The sequence below is a fragment of the Schistocerca piceifrons genome, chromosome 6 (assembly GCF_021461385.2).
Source record: "Schistocerca piceifrons isolate TAMUIC-IGC-003096 chromosome 6, iqSchPice1.1, whole genome shotgun sequence".
In the NCBI taxonomy this organism is placed as follows: Eukaryota; Metazoa; Arthropoda; class Insecta; order Orthoptera; family Acrididae; genus Schistocerca; species Schistocerca piceifrons.
In genome coordinates this window covers 292439868-292454268 of record NC_060143.1, presented here as the reverse complement: position 1 = coordinate 292454268, position 14401 = coordinate 292439868, and the positions used below count along the sequence as shown (strand labels likewise).

General features: G+C 38.8%; 1 protein-coding gene across 1 annotated transcript in view; it reads right to left on the bottom strand.

Annotated features, from left to right (window-relative positions):
* Positions 1–14401, bottom strand: part of LOC124802740 (oxysterol-binding protein-related protein 6-like) — a 265800-nt gene that overhangs the window by 130607 nt on the left and 120792 nt on the right. Inside the window, exon 9 of the mRNA XM_047263723.1 lies at positions 5625–5859. Coding sequence (XP_047119679.1) covers positions 5625–5859 — 235 coding nt within the window. The remainder of the gene's footprint in view (positions 1–5624; positions 5860–14401) is intronic.

Below are 14401 nucleotides of genomic sequence, written 5' to 3'. Positions count from 1 at the left end.
TTGTCACATGTTTAGATCAATTATTGGTATATGAGGTGCTTCACTGATTTGAAAATAGCATCTTACCTCATCTATACTGATAGACTGATAGGAACTGACAACAATATGAATTTTGAAGAGAAGTATAGCCAACTGGATAATACACATGCATTTGTCTACGTAACACTAGTTGATCAACAGGAACTATGGTATAATCTTGGTCACTTGTATAACATTTGGTATTACTTCACAACTTTACAATTTTATAATTTTTCAGCATCATGTAAATCTGAAACACTTGGTACATATATGATTGAATGTTCAGCATGATTATTATGGAGACTTTTAGAGACAATTGACATAAATTACATTGCATAAACTTAGCCTGCTATTTGAAGTTTATACATGACACACATTCTATGGATTACAATTATTTACTTGTTATTTACTTTATCTTGACTATAATGAATCCCACTGCTTTGCGGTAAATATGGTGTTGTCTCTGAAAGCTTTTGATTAATATGATTTAGGAGTATTTTGCTTGCTGTTGTCCTAGGATGACAATAGTATTATTAGTGGATTTTGTCTGCATGGTTACAGATGACCAAGGTCTCGATGAGATATGTGTGTTGGCTGATTAGTCTGAGGAAGGCATCAGTCAGATAGGAGATATTTTGATATGATGCTCCGGCTGGACATAAACCATTTCTTTTTTTGGAGTTTAAGATATGTTTCAGTACGTCAAGTGTATTACTCTGTTTTGCATTACGCTTGTGCTTTTATCTATATTTGATTCTGTGTATGTTTTCGTGTCATGTTTTCTATATTGGTTGTCAGCATTCATCATATATGTTCTTTAGTATTTTGATGCTCATCTTAATCAATTATATTTTCTGCACATGACCATCTGACCAACATATTTTCTGTTACATAAAATTTCTTACATATAGCTTAAGCATACACACATATTCAGTTTTCTCTCTAAATTTAACCTCCATGTCGGATTTTGCCACAGATACTTCCACATCACCCATGTTAAACCACTTTTGTCGGGATGCGTTTTCATATCAATGAAATGATATCAGTGATATATACGAGTATTGTCATTGCGTTTCTTCAACTGCTTGTTCAGGACACTATTGAATACTTACATTCCTTTTCTTACTGAATCATTTAAGGACCAACACATGTATTTATCTTCAACCAACAATTCGTATTAAAGTGTGGTATGAAACAATTAGACAGTGAACATTATCTGTAAAATCATTTTCGCCATGTTTTATTACAGTATGAACATGAATAATTTTGTTTATCTGAAAGATTTTCCCATATTAGACATGAGTTGTAACCATTGTCTGTTGTCTGTTACACATTTCTTGTGAGTAAAACCTCATCGTTGAGTAAAGTTCAGGCCTGACGAACTCGGCAGTTTGGGTTTTTCAGGTCAGTCCAATCATCGCAAACATAGGCATTTAATATTTTCAATTTGGTTTGAGGTGTCTCATGCCAAATTCTAGCTTCTTGTAATTTTGCTTAGTATAACCATTTGATCTGTTTTTCAGTTGTGATGTCATGATTTTGGACATCCTAATTAAAGTTAAACTTTCAAAATGCTGTAGAAATAACACCACTGGTCAGAATGATGTCAAATTGCAACGGAATATTATCATAGAAGGCCAAAAACGTATGGCAGAAGAAAAAAAAATATTGTGAAAATTGATCAATAGATGGCACTGTATGTCTCATAATACGTAAATTAAAAAACCTGTCATGTTCATGATGACTGTCTCAAAGCAGGATTGTGCTCAGCTTGTACAACTATATTACAAGAATGATGACTGTGCACATGTCGCTAAGCAGGAGTTCCAGACACTGGAGGGTTTGAAAAAAGCCGTTGGTCCAATGACTGCCATGGGTCTGGAGAAAATGATTCAGAATTTCGAAAAGACAGGTTCTTTTTGTGTGCAACCTGGTAGAGGGAGGAAATGAATTGATTGGACGTGAGTGGAAGCAGTGGCCACAGCAACGCAAGAGGAGACAAGTGGTGGTGTGAAAACATGTAGTGCATGGAGAATTGCCCATACACTGGACATACCCATGAGCATGGTGCATAAAATCCTACGAAACATCTTTCTTTACTATCCATTTTAAATTACCAAAGTGCACAAGTTGCTTCCTGTAGACCTGCCAGCAAGAGAGACCTTTTCTTTAGAATTTCTTGTTCATATGGAAGTGGACAATGATTGTCTGTGGAAGATTTTGTGGATACTTCCATCTGACAGGATATGTCAATACACAGAATTGTCGAATATGGGCAACGGAAAATCCTCCAGTATGACTTCATCCTGAAAAGGTCACTGTGTGGTGCAGGTTTACGGCATCATTGATCATAGGGCCATATTTTTTCGAAGAGGCAGGTGCTTCCAGTACCGTAACCTGTACCATCACTGGTAAACACTACGAGTGTCTTTTGCACAATTACATCATTCCAGCTCTCCAACAGCGTGGATGTGTGGATGGGATCATTTTTATGCAAAATGGTGCACCTCTACACATTGCAAATCCAATTAAGCAGCTGCTGAAGTGTCATTTTGGAAATGGTAGAATTATCAACTGCCATTTCCCTACAGCCTGGCCGTCCTGGTCACCTGATATTAATCCGCGTGACTTCTGGCTGTGGGGCTACCTGGAAGATGATGTGTTCAGTGTTCCGACTGTAAACTTAGCTGCACTGAAGGCATGCACTGTGCAACACATTCTGAACGTGGCCCCAGAAACACTTCAATCAGTTGTGGAATTTCAGCTTGTTGCAGAAAACAGTGGACAGCATATTGAACATGTTTTGCACCAGTTACACAGAAATTAATAATCCAATGTGATTTTGACTTATGCTTTTTATACTTTTTTTGGTCTCAGGACAATTAAAAACCGATGCGATTGATGCTTTTTATGTGGTTTTTAGCCTCAGGACAATTAAAAACCGATTTTTCCCATCCAATGTGATATGACCTTGTCATGGTGGATGGTCCTCTGTAACTAATAGTATCAACACCTGTACACCCATGCACACTGAGTAGTACAGCTTGTTTAATGTCAAACTTACACCTTAGGCGTAGGCATTGTTGTATGATTCATTTGTCATTTGTAGTCGACTACTATTAAATTATGATGCTTACAGCACCATCTATTGCTACATTTTGTAACTATTCATTTTTCTTCTTCTATACGATTTCCCCCTTCTCCGATAATATTCCATTCCAATTTGATGTCATTCGGACCAGTGGTGTTATTTCTACAGTAGTTTGAAAGTTTAACTTTAATTATAATCACACTGTGTCTTGTACGTTAACTCTTGTAATTGACTGTATGTTAGGTGCAAATGATTTTCTTCAAATACAACTTGTTTTGTGGCCTTACAGTCACTTGCTGCAATCGCATTTCCTTTGAGTGGATGAACTTTGTACATTTCTATGCACTACCTAGGTCTCACTTAACAAACTGGAGGGAACTCTCCTTTGCATTTTCTCATATATACTTTAAATTAGTATTCTTCTATGCTTTGATGTAGGATCTGATTTGTCATTCATGGACACAAATATACATTTTATCTGGTAAAATAGGTTAGATCTTCTGTTATCCACTTGAATTTTGCTTTGTCACACTGTATTTTATAAATAACTCTTTACATTGTACAGTTCACTATATTTCTGAATTGGAAGTTACACTATGACTATATTAACTAACAATTATGGGATATATGTATGTATGAGTAAATGAATGATGATCATGTGCTGATACAAATTTGAAACAAACTGAGGAAGGAGTTGGAACAAAGTGGTGTGTAGTGGAGTGTGGTAAGACACAGCACTTTATACTGATATACAATTTACTGCATTTCATAAACTCCTAGAGGTGAGAGGCACAGGAAGCAACTTGTGCACATGGATATTTTTGAATGGTTAGCAAAGAAGGCTGTTTCGTACGATTTTATGCATCGTGCTTACGGTTATGTCCAATGTTTGGGCAATTCTCCAGGCACTGCACATTTGCACACCACCACTTGTGGACAATGATTGGCCGTGGAAGATTTTTTGGACAGACAAAGCCCACTTCCATCTGACAGGATATGTCAATACACAGAATTGTCAAATATGGGCAATGCAAAATCCACATGCAAATCACCCAGTACCACTTCATTCTTAAGAGGTTACTGGGTGTGCAGGTTCATGGCATTATTTATCACAGAGCCATATTTTTTTCGAAGAGACAGGTGCTTCCAGTCCTATTACCTGTACTGTCACTGGTAAGCACTATGAGAGTCTTTTGCGCAACCAAGTCATTCCAGCTCTCCAACAGCATGGATGTGATCATTTTTATGCAAAATGGTGCACCTCCGCACATTGCAAATCTGATTAAGCAGCTGCTGAAGTGCCATTTCAGAACTGCTAGAATTATCAGCCGTCATTGCCCTACAGCCTGGCTGTCCCGATCACCGGACCTTAATCCGTGTGACTTCTGGCTGTGAGGCTATCTGAAGGATGTTGTATTCAGTGTTCCGATTGCAAACTTAGCTGCACTGAAGATATGCAATGCACAACACATTCTAAACGTGACCCTGGATACACTTTGATCAGTTGTGGAACATGCTGTTTCTTGGTTTCAATTTGTTGCAAAGTACGGTGGGCAGCATATTGAACATGTTTTGCGCCAGACACAGAAATTAATAATCCGATTTCATTTTGATTGATTCTTTTTATGTGGTTTTTGGCCTCAGGACAACTAAAAACCGATGTGATTGATGCTCTTTACGCTGCTTTTGGCCTCCAGACAATTAAAAACCAATGTGAGTGATGCTGTTTGTGTGGTGTTTGGCCTCAGGACAACTAAAAACCAATTTTTCCCATCCAATGTGATATGACCTTGCCATAGTGGATGGGCTTACATAACTAACAGTATCACACCTGTACACCCATGCACTCTGAGTAGTACAGTTTGTTTAACATAAAACATACACCTTAGGCATTTTTGTACGATTCATTTGTCATTTGTAGTCAACCACTATTAAGTTATGATGCTTACAGTGCCATCTATTGCTACATTTTGTAACTATTTATTTTTCTTCTGCTATACGTTTTCCCCCTTCACTGATAATATTCTGTTGCAATTTGACATAATTCTGAACAGTGGTGTTACTTCTACAGCGGTTTGAAAGTTTAACTTTAATTATAATCACCCTTTACAAGCACGACAACGGTTAACATGTCTAAAAATTGCTGAATAAAAGAATGTGAAAGAAAGTTGGAGATTAGTCAAATAAATTCTTGTAACACTGATAAGAAGTTGACAGTGTTAGACAGTGCCCAATAAGATGATTAATTGAAGCCTTCAACACCACCATCTTGTGAAAACACAGATAAACTACCACCTTTCAATCTAATCAAGCCCTCAGGCTAAGTTACAGATCAGTATGTCACTACAACTACTATTTTGTATTCATAAATATTGACTTCACCAACTCACAACGAGACTTCACCTTTCAATCTAACTTACACCTCAGGCTATGTTACGGATTAGTATCACCAAAATCTATGTTCCAAAACATGAAAAGGAACAACAACACATATTCATAAAGCACAACAACTCACTGTCTTTTGCAAGCACTTGAAAATCATCTCTGAGCTGATTGTCTGTTGGTGTTCCAGAAGGGAGCAGCAGTCCTGGACTCCCTGCAGCCACTAAGAGGTGTTGCTCCGTTCCTGGCAAGCTCTGAGGCCGTGCCACAGCGACAGCTATTGGGGCTGATGCTGTAGGTAAGGAAGTGTTGCTGCTACTCAGTGCCTGCTGAAGTGATGGACTATGTCCCGTCCCCAGTGAGCAGGTCTGTTACAGAGAATGACACAAATACTGTACATGTCTAACTGTCCTTTAAACAAAGCAGAGTAAGTTTTGATGTAGTGAATGAAAAAAGTACAAGCTGATTTATAAATCTTTTTGTGTCTTAAATGACCACAATCCCACAGATAAAAATTATTATGAGGGAGGTGTTACCTGCCTGGAGTAAAAATACCTTGATACCAACAGTACTTTTTACTAGTGTATGTTCAGATATTTGACATTTCACAATGTGAACCATCAAGTCAACTTCAAGGAATAGCACTGCATTACCCCAATTTCTGAGAAAATTATTTTCTTACTGTACAATAGAGTAGAGAAAAGAAGCCTAAAATTAAATACAAAAATGTAGATCCTATTCTATACTGTAAACAAATAAAGAAAAAAATTGTATCACAGTGTTGTAAATATTACAAGTAGATCTTCCCCACAACCCTTGTAGCTGCATGGATCACAGTGCATGCACAGTTTTAGATCCTTCAGACACAATCCAAGACATATTTGATGGTCTCTGGCCCAGCTATGACCCTATCTTAAATTACTGCCATCAGAAGGCTATTTACCTGCATCTCCAATAGGGCATATGTTAGCAAATGTTATATGTTATTCTGTGCAAATGACTTCGTTCTCCAAGTGAAAAAACAGAAGTACTGATGTAACAAAAGCTGAACTAGAGATGACAGATTCTAACTATTTGGATTAATGAATAAAATTGTAATTCTGCAAATAAGCTTCATGAGCTTCACATGTTTATATGTTTGCAATATCAAACTGTAGTCTGCATTATAGGGCTATCTGCCTGTATCACTGCATGAAAAATGAAAACAAGCACCCATATTCTGCATGTGCATTGGCAGGCTGAACCAAGCTGTTTACAAAGCACATTTCATATCATGTTTATTATTAATGTGTCTACAGAACATTCAACTAATTAACCCACAAAAAGCAAGATATTAAGCAAATGAAGACAGTGTAAAAACATGAAGTAAAGACAGTATCAACAAAACTTTTGTGAAGTTGATAACAAATAAAGCAATGATAATTGTTTTAGACAGTCTTGAGAGGAGGATATAAGATGAACATCAACAAAAGCAAAATGAGGATAATGGAATGTAGTCAAATGAAGTCAGGTGATGCTGAGGGGATTAGATTAGGAAACGACACACTTGAAGTAGTAAATGAGTTTTGCTATGTAGGGAGCAAAATAACTGATGATGGTCGACGTAGAGAGGATATAAAATGTACACCAGCAATAGAAGGAAAGAGTTTCTGAAGAAGAAAAATTTGTTAACATTGAGTATAGATTTAAGTGTCAGGAAGTCTTTTCTGAAAGTATTTGTATGGAGTGTAGCCACATATGGAAGTGAAACATGGACGAGAAATAGTTTAGACACAAAGAGAATAGAAGCTTTCAAAATGTGGTGCTACACAAGAACGCTGAAGATTAGATGTAAGTAATGAGGAGGCACTGAATAGAATTGGGAAGAAGAGGAAATTGTGGCACAACCTGACTAAAAGAAGGGACCGGTTGGTAGGACATGTTCTGAGGCATCAAGGGATCACCAATTTAGTATTGGAGAGTATCACGGAGGGTAAAAATAGTAGAGGTAGACCAAGAGATGAATACACTAAGCAGATTCAGAAGGATGTAGGTTGCAGTTTTACTTGGAGATGAAGAAGCTTTCACAGGATAGGGAAGCATGGAGAGCTGCATCAAACCAGTCTCTGGAATGAAGACCGCAACACAAACACAACATAATAAGGTAGAATTTGGGAACACCATACATTTCTAACACCATAATCTAATTCATTGGCTTACTATAAATTCATTGCCATCAACATCTTTTTGAAGTATCTCACTGACAAACTGCAATATCTTATAGAATTATTTTATGTAGGCTGATTACAGCATGATTAAAGCACACACTAAATACACAAAAATTAACTGTGGTTAACAACAGAAGGCTCACAGTTGTGGGTCACAGATATGAATGAACTTTTGTACAGACTATCATTGCTAAATATGAGCACTGTTTCACCTTTTAGCTCAACATATAATGTACTTTTTATTTACAAAATAGTCCGCATTTAAATATTATACACAGTTTTCTTAATTTGGTTTGGAAAAACTGTAAACGTTTGTCAAATTGCCAAAAGCCTTACATTATCATTACTTTTATACATAGTTCCTCACAAAAACTTGTGAAAGACACAACACATACACCAAAATGAGGTTAATATTACAGAATAATGCTGCTGAGATTTACTATGACATTCATATTAACTAACAAAAGACAACTGTGAATTTTGCTCATAATTATATCTTCTACGTGAAGGAAAACTATTTATAACATTGAAATGCTGATTTTTCTGCACAAAATGTGTTTTGGATAAAAAAAAGTTCCTCACAATTCACTATCTCATCACAGTAAGTAGAACATATGTGGCACAGAAAGCTTCAATGTAAATTTTCTCAAAAACTGTTAAATATGGTGCTAAAAGCCAAAATGAGTGTTGATACTTTTCCACTGACAAATATCTCTGAAAATTCATCAAAATCTGAGACATACAGCTGCTGGCCTGACTCTTAAGTATAAATTAAAAACGAGATTAATGGGTGTCTTGTCTGCCACCAGGAAGTCTACTGAAGCACCCCAATAAGCCCTACAGGACAAATAAGCCCTTACAGGACATGTTGAACAGTATTTTAAACTGTCTGGGTCTCAATGCAAAACTGCTCTCTGGTGACAATAGTATTCTCACCCGTAGAACACATCCACATACTTTTTCCCAAGTCCAGTTCTTATCTCTGCTGTGACTGTATGTGTCATGGCAACTTAAATCTTAGGACAATCAAAGTGACACATCATGTGCCAGCATTGGTGGGGAAAGTGGGATGTCAATCAGTCCCTCTTAGCACCATGTCAAAATTCTTTCTTCCTGGTCATTTTGTTGTTACGAGAGATGGATGCTTTGAACATAGCCAATTAGCCTGGAGATCTTTGATGTCTCTGTGAACTCAAATGGCTTGGTGTTCCCATATCTTATGTTATTCTCTCGGAAGCAATTTTTTCTGTCGTGTAACTCTATATAGTTCTTCCACCTTTGGCATCTCTCTTCTTCGTTCAATACTGGCATATAATCTGAACTTTTGACATTCATACAGCTGTTCCTTTTTTCCCCAAAGGTCTCTCTAATTTTTCTATAAGCAGCATTTATCTTTTCCACTGTCAGGCATCTTTCTTCAGCCTTACATTTCTCCTATAGCCATTCCTGCTTTAATATTTTGTACTTTCTGTCAATCTCATGTTTCAGATGCCTGTTTTCCATTTTATATGCTTTATTTGCTGCATTTTTATACTTTTTCCTTTCACCAATGAAATTCAATATCTTGTGTAATCCAAGGATGTCTACAGGACGTTGTCTGTTTGCCTATTTGGTCCTCTGCTGCATTCACTATTTCATTTCTCAAAGCACCCCATTTGTCTCCTACTGTACTCCAATTTCTTGTTTCAGTTAATTGTTGCCAAATGCTCCCTTTGAAATTCTCAACAATCTCTAACTATTTCAATTTTCTTCATGTCTTCTTCTTCTTCTGAAGTTTCTTCAGTTTTAATCCGCAGTGGGCAGAGTCCACACCTGCTCCTGGAAATGTTTTCAAAGTTTAAAATCTGTTTCTTAAGTCTCTGATTTACCACAATCTATTAGGTACAGCTCCACTGGTCAATCTACCAACTTTTCCTCCGAGATGATGATTCAGCCAAGGATTGGAAGCTTACAAAAAAAGACTCGGACAGAATTTTTTGGCTTTCAATGTGACAGACTCGAATTTGTGCAGAGCCTTATCCCTCTCGTAGATTCTCCTTAAGGTGCATCAATTGCTCTGTCAGCTTGCCCCTTTTATAAGAAGTGACAGCTTCTACTTTTGATCACACATGCAGTTTACTGTCCAAATAACATTGCAAACAAATGCATGTCATAGCAGTGTGGGTTGAATTATACGGATGCTGCAAGAAACAATACCAAGTCATACAGGGACTGGGCAGCGAAACTTCACGGCCTTAGCCCAAGTGGCAATTCATTACTGATGCCCATAATGATTTTACACAGATTCAATGGTGCATGCTGAAATCTGTTTAGCTCTAGACAAGGAAGGCACCAGAAGGCTTTACTCTGTGAGAATCCCCTATTGGCAGAAGTTTTGCAAATAGCACAATATTTTGAAGTTTCTTGGGCAGTGGCTGATCAAATTGAAGTGTGGAGCAATGTGGCAGTAGTGTCACATGATGTGTCCACTAGGAAGACAAACAGCTTGCACAGTGACGTGGCAGTGGCGGCAGAAAACATGCGGGACCAGCGCCGAGCAGCCCAAGGCCGGCTCAAGCAGCCATGGCCTCCACAGCACTAGCATCAGCATTCTCTGTTTCTGTCCTGTCCTTTCTGTTTTGTACAGTACGAACATTCAGCATGCCTTAAGTGCTGGACTATTTGCAATGCTTCCCAGAAGAAAGGCCACATCACCTCACTATGTCGTTCACCAAAGGTTGTCCAGGATATGGACATGAACGTAAACTGTGCAACTCCAATGCTTGTGACTTCTCCCAAGTTGTTCATCATGTAGAATGTTTTTCACGAAGTGCTCCCGCTACAGGTCAACATACATGCTGCAGAGACGTTACTGAATTCTCAGGCCTCTGTGAGTTTACAATCGCCGCCATTAACACCTGTCACACAGAAGCTGGTTAGTTATAACAAACAGAACACTGTCCTGTTGTGACAATTTATGGTTGTTGTTGTGGTCTTCAGTCCTGAGACTGGTTTGATGCAACTCTCCATGCTACTCTATCCTGTGCAAGCTTTTTCATCTCCCAGTACCTACTGCAACCTACATCCTTCTGAATCTGCTTAGTGTATTCATCTCTTGGTCTCCCTCTACGATTTTTACCCTCCACGCTGCCCTCCAATACTAAATTGGTGATCCCTTGATGCCTCAGAACATGTCCTACCAACCGATCCCTTCTTCTGGTCAAGTTGTGCCACAAACTTCTCTTCTCCCCAATCCTATTCAATACTTCCTCATTAGTTATGTGATCTACCCATCTAATCTTCAGCATTCTTCTGTAGCACCACATTTCAAAAGCTTCTATTCTCTTCTTGTCCAAACTATTTATCACCCGTGTTTCACTTCCATACATGGTTACACTCCATACAAATACTTTCAGAAATGACTTCCTGACACTTAAATCTATACTCGATGTTAACAAATTTCTCTTCTTCAGAAACACTTTCCTTGCCATTGCCAGTCTACATTTTGTATCCTCTCTACTTCGACCATCATCAGTTACTTTGCTCCCCAAATAGCAAAACTCCGTTACTACTTTAAGTGTCTCATTTCCTAATCTAATTCCCTCAGCATCACCCGATTTAATTTGACTACATTCCATTATCATCGTTTTGCTTTTGTTGATGTTCATCTTATACCCTCCTTTCATGACACTGTCCATTCTGTTCAACTGCTCTTCCAAGTCCTTTGCTGTCTCTGACAGAATTACAATGTCATCGGCGAACCTCAAAGTTTTTATTTCTTCTCCATGAATTTTAATACCTACTCCGAATTTTTATGGTATCTGCCTCTATTTTTTGTTGGTTGCTGATGCTGTTGTTGAGAACTTGTTCAGAATGGACACATTTCAGGCATTTCGATTTTCTATCACCAACTAAGTTCACCTTGTGTCCAGTCAGCTACCGTATTCTCAATTGGAAACACTGCGTGAGGAGTTATCGGATTTGTTTTAGGAGAGTACAGGGTGTGCTACGTATTTTTCTGCTCTTATTTCTTTGAAATCCACGGCTTGGCCTCATTGTTGTTGTGCACATCCTATTCCTGCCACTCTAAATGATCAATTGAAAGCATAATTGGACATATGTTAATCTCTAGCACTGATGCAACCTCTTATGACTACTGAACTGTCATCCCCACTGGTCGTAGTCCCAAAGCTGTTGGGGAAACTTCACCTCTGTGGAGACCTCAATACTATGCTAATGCACAGTTGCTCGTAGATAAATATTCTCCCTCAAACCATGAGGAACTGTTGACGAAAATATCAGGTGGCCAGTACTTTTCTAAAATTGATTTGTCTGAAGCTTATCTACAGGTTCCTGCAGACGAACAGTCATGGTGAGTTCTTGTTTTGAATACTCCATTCTGTCTCTATCAATATTTGCGCCTTTGTTTTGGTGTGGCTAGTGACCCTGCTATTTTCCAATGATTTTTAGAGCAACTGACTATGTCTGTCCCCAGTTACATTAATTACCTGAGTGATATTGTTGTCAGGGGCTCCTCCACAGCCAATCACTTGAAAAACTTATGCATTTTTTTGCCTGTGTTACAGTGCGGTGGCTTACAGTGTAACCTCATGAAATCTCAGCTTTTTCAACCTTCTATTGTTTATTTGGGGTTAAAGGTCTCGCAGGATGGGGTTCACCCTCCTCTAGACCACATCCCTGCTGTTACAGCCATGCCTCACCCCTTGTCCACAAAGGAGCTTCAGGCCTGCTTACAGAAGATAGCCTACTACCATACATTCCTGCTAGGGATGTCACGTTGGCCCATCCGTTGCATGCCTTGTCACACAAGAATGTACCTCTTTGTTGGAGACCAAATTGCAAATGTGCTATTCTCAAATGTTGAAATCCAAACTACTCCTGGCCCCTTGTTTAGCTATGTTCTCTCTGGACCAGCACATTGTTTTGATAACTGATGCCTCACATAAACTGATGCCCCACATACGGCTTCAGCGCAGTCCTAGTGCACCGATATGCCGACAGCTCTGAATGACCTGTTGCTTTCACCTCTGAATCTCTCACTCCAGCATATCAGCGTCACTCTCAGGTGGAAAAAGAAGTTCTTGCCATAGTTCACGCTCTCCAGAAATTTAGCGATTTTTTGAATGGCTCCAAGTATCACCTTATTACTGACCATAGACCCTTGGTTTCCTGTTTAACCCCACACTTCCTTGCCTGACAAGGCAGCACACTACCTACAATGCTGGGTGCTGTTCTGATCTCACTACAATTACAAAATCCATTTTCGATCTATGTCTAAACATGCCAATGCGGACACTTTGTCCCGCCTTCCTGTAGGTCCTGATCTTAACGTTGATCATGAAGAATTGCTTTGCTTCCATCTTGATAAGGAAATGCAGGCCACGGTCAAGGGTTTTCCCAATTACAATCTTGTACATAGCAGCTGCCATTGCCACCGACCCAGTTCTCTGCCAAGTGGTTCAGCTTGTTCAACAGGATATGCTGGGTCGAGATTTGGAGCCCCTGCACAACTATTTTTCCTTAAGGTATTGCCCCTCTGTTTTTGACTGTTTTGCTGTTGTCCATGGAAGCCCGCTCTCCCAGAGTAGTCATTACTGCCTCATTATGATGTGAGGTTTTAAGCCTTTCCACTAAGGACATTGGGGAGTTTCACACATTAAACTGTTGGCTAGCAGACATGTTTTTGGAAGGGACTGATGGCGAAATTGTCCATTTTGTTGTGACTTGTGAACAATGTGCTCAACAACAGGCTCTCCAGGGCATCTCTGTTCCCCTGGCATACACTACACCAGCTGTGGGAATGCATTCATGTAGACTTTGCAGGTCCCTTCTTGAATTCCTATTGCCTGTCAGTAGTGAATGCATTTCCCCCGTTTCTTTCTTTCTCTGAGCTGCGCTGAGATTGGCTGAGGTCACAATTCGTGCACTTTTGAGAGCTTTTTCCTACTGAGAGATTGCCTCGTACCTTAGTTTCCAATAATGGACCCCAGTTCACTTTTCACATCTTATAATTGTTTTGTTCCCATCACTGCATTTGTCACATTACATGTTTCTTTTGTCTTGTTATTTGTGGAGCCACGAGAGGCTTTTTTCTGTTATTGTTCAGAGGTTTACGACTAAAGCTATATTTGTGTTACTTGGATTGGTTTCATGTATCACTTGGTTACTACAGAAACCCTCTGTTATCTCCGGGTCTCTTATGTATACTACCTCCTTTTGTGATCATTAAATCAAGCAGTAGCAATTATTAAAATTTGCTATATGCAAACTTCTCCCAGGCTGCTTCTCCTTTCATTACTTTCCCCCAATCCACGTTATCTTACTACTTTCTTTCTCTTCTCCTTTTCTTGTTATCAAATCACAGTGCCATATCATAAATTTTCATCTTGCTTAGTGGTCTGAATAATTTCTTTTACATCTTCATATATACTTTACATCTATTTATCACCTATCGTGCTAGTAGGCGTATCAGCTTGTGTTGCTGTGTGTTCACTATGTTGTTCACAGCAGATTACCTGCATTTGTATTTTATTTTTCTTTATTATATTTGCTCCTGCATGGTCCATATTGCATTTTGTGTGGACAAACCTGTACTGACCTGACCAGAAGTCTTGTACTTCCTGCCAGAGCACTTCACTTCCCCAATTCCCACTATAACTTCAGCCTATCCATTTGCCTTTCTAAATTTGCTAAGCTACCCACC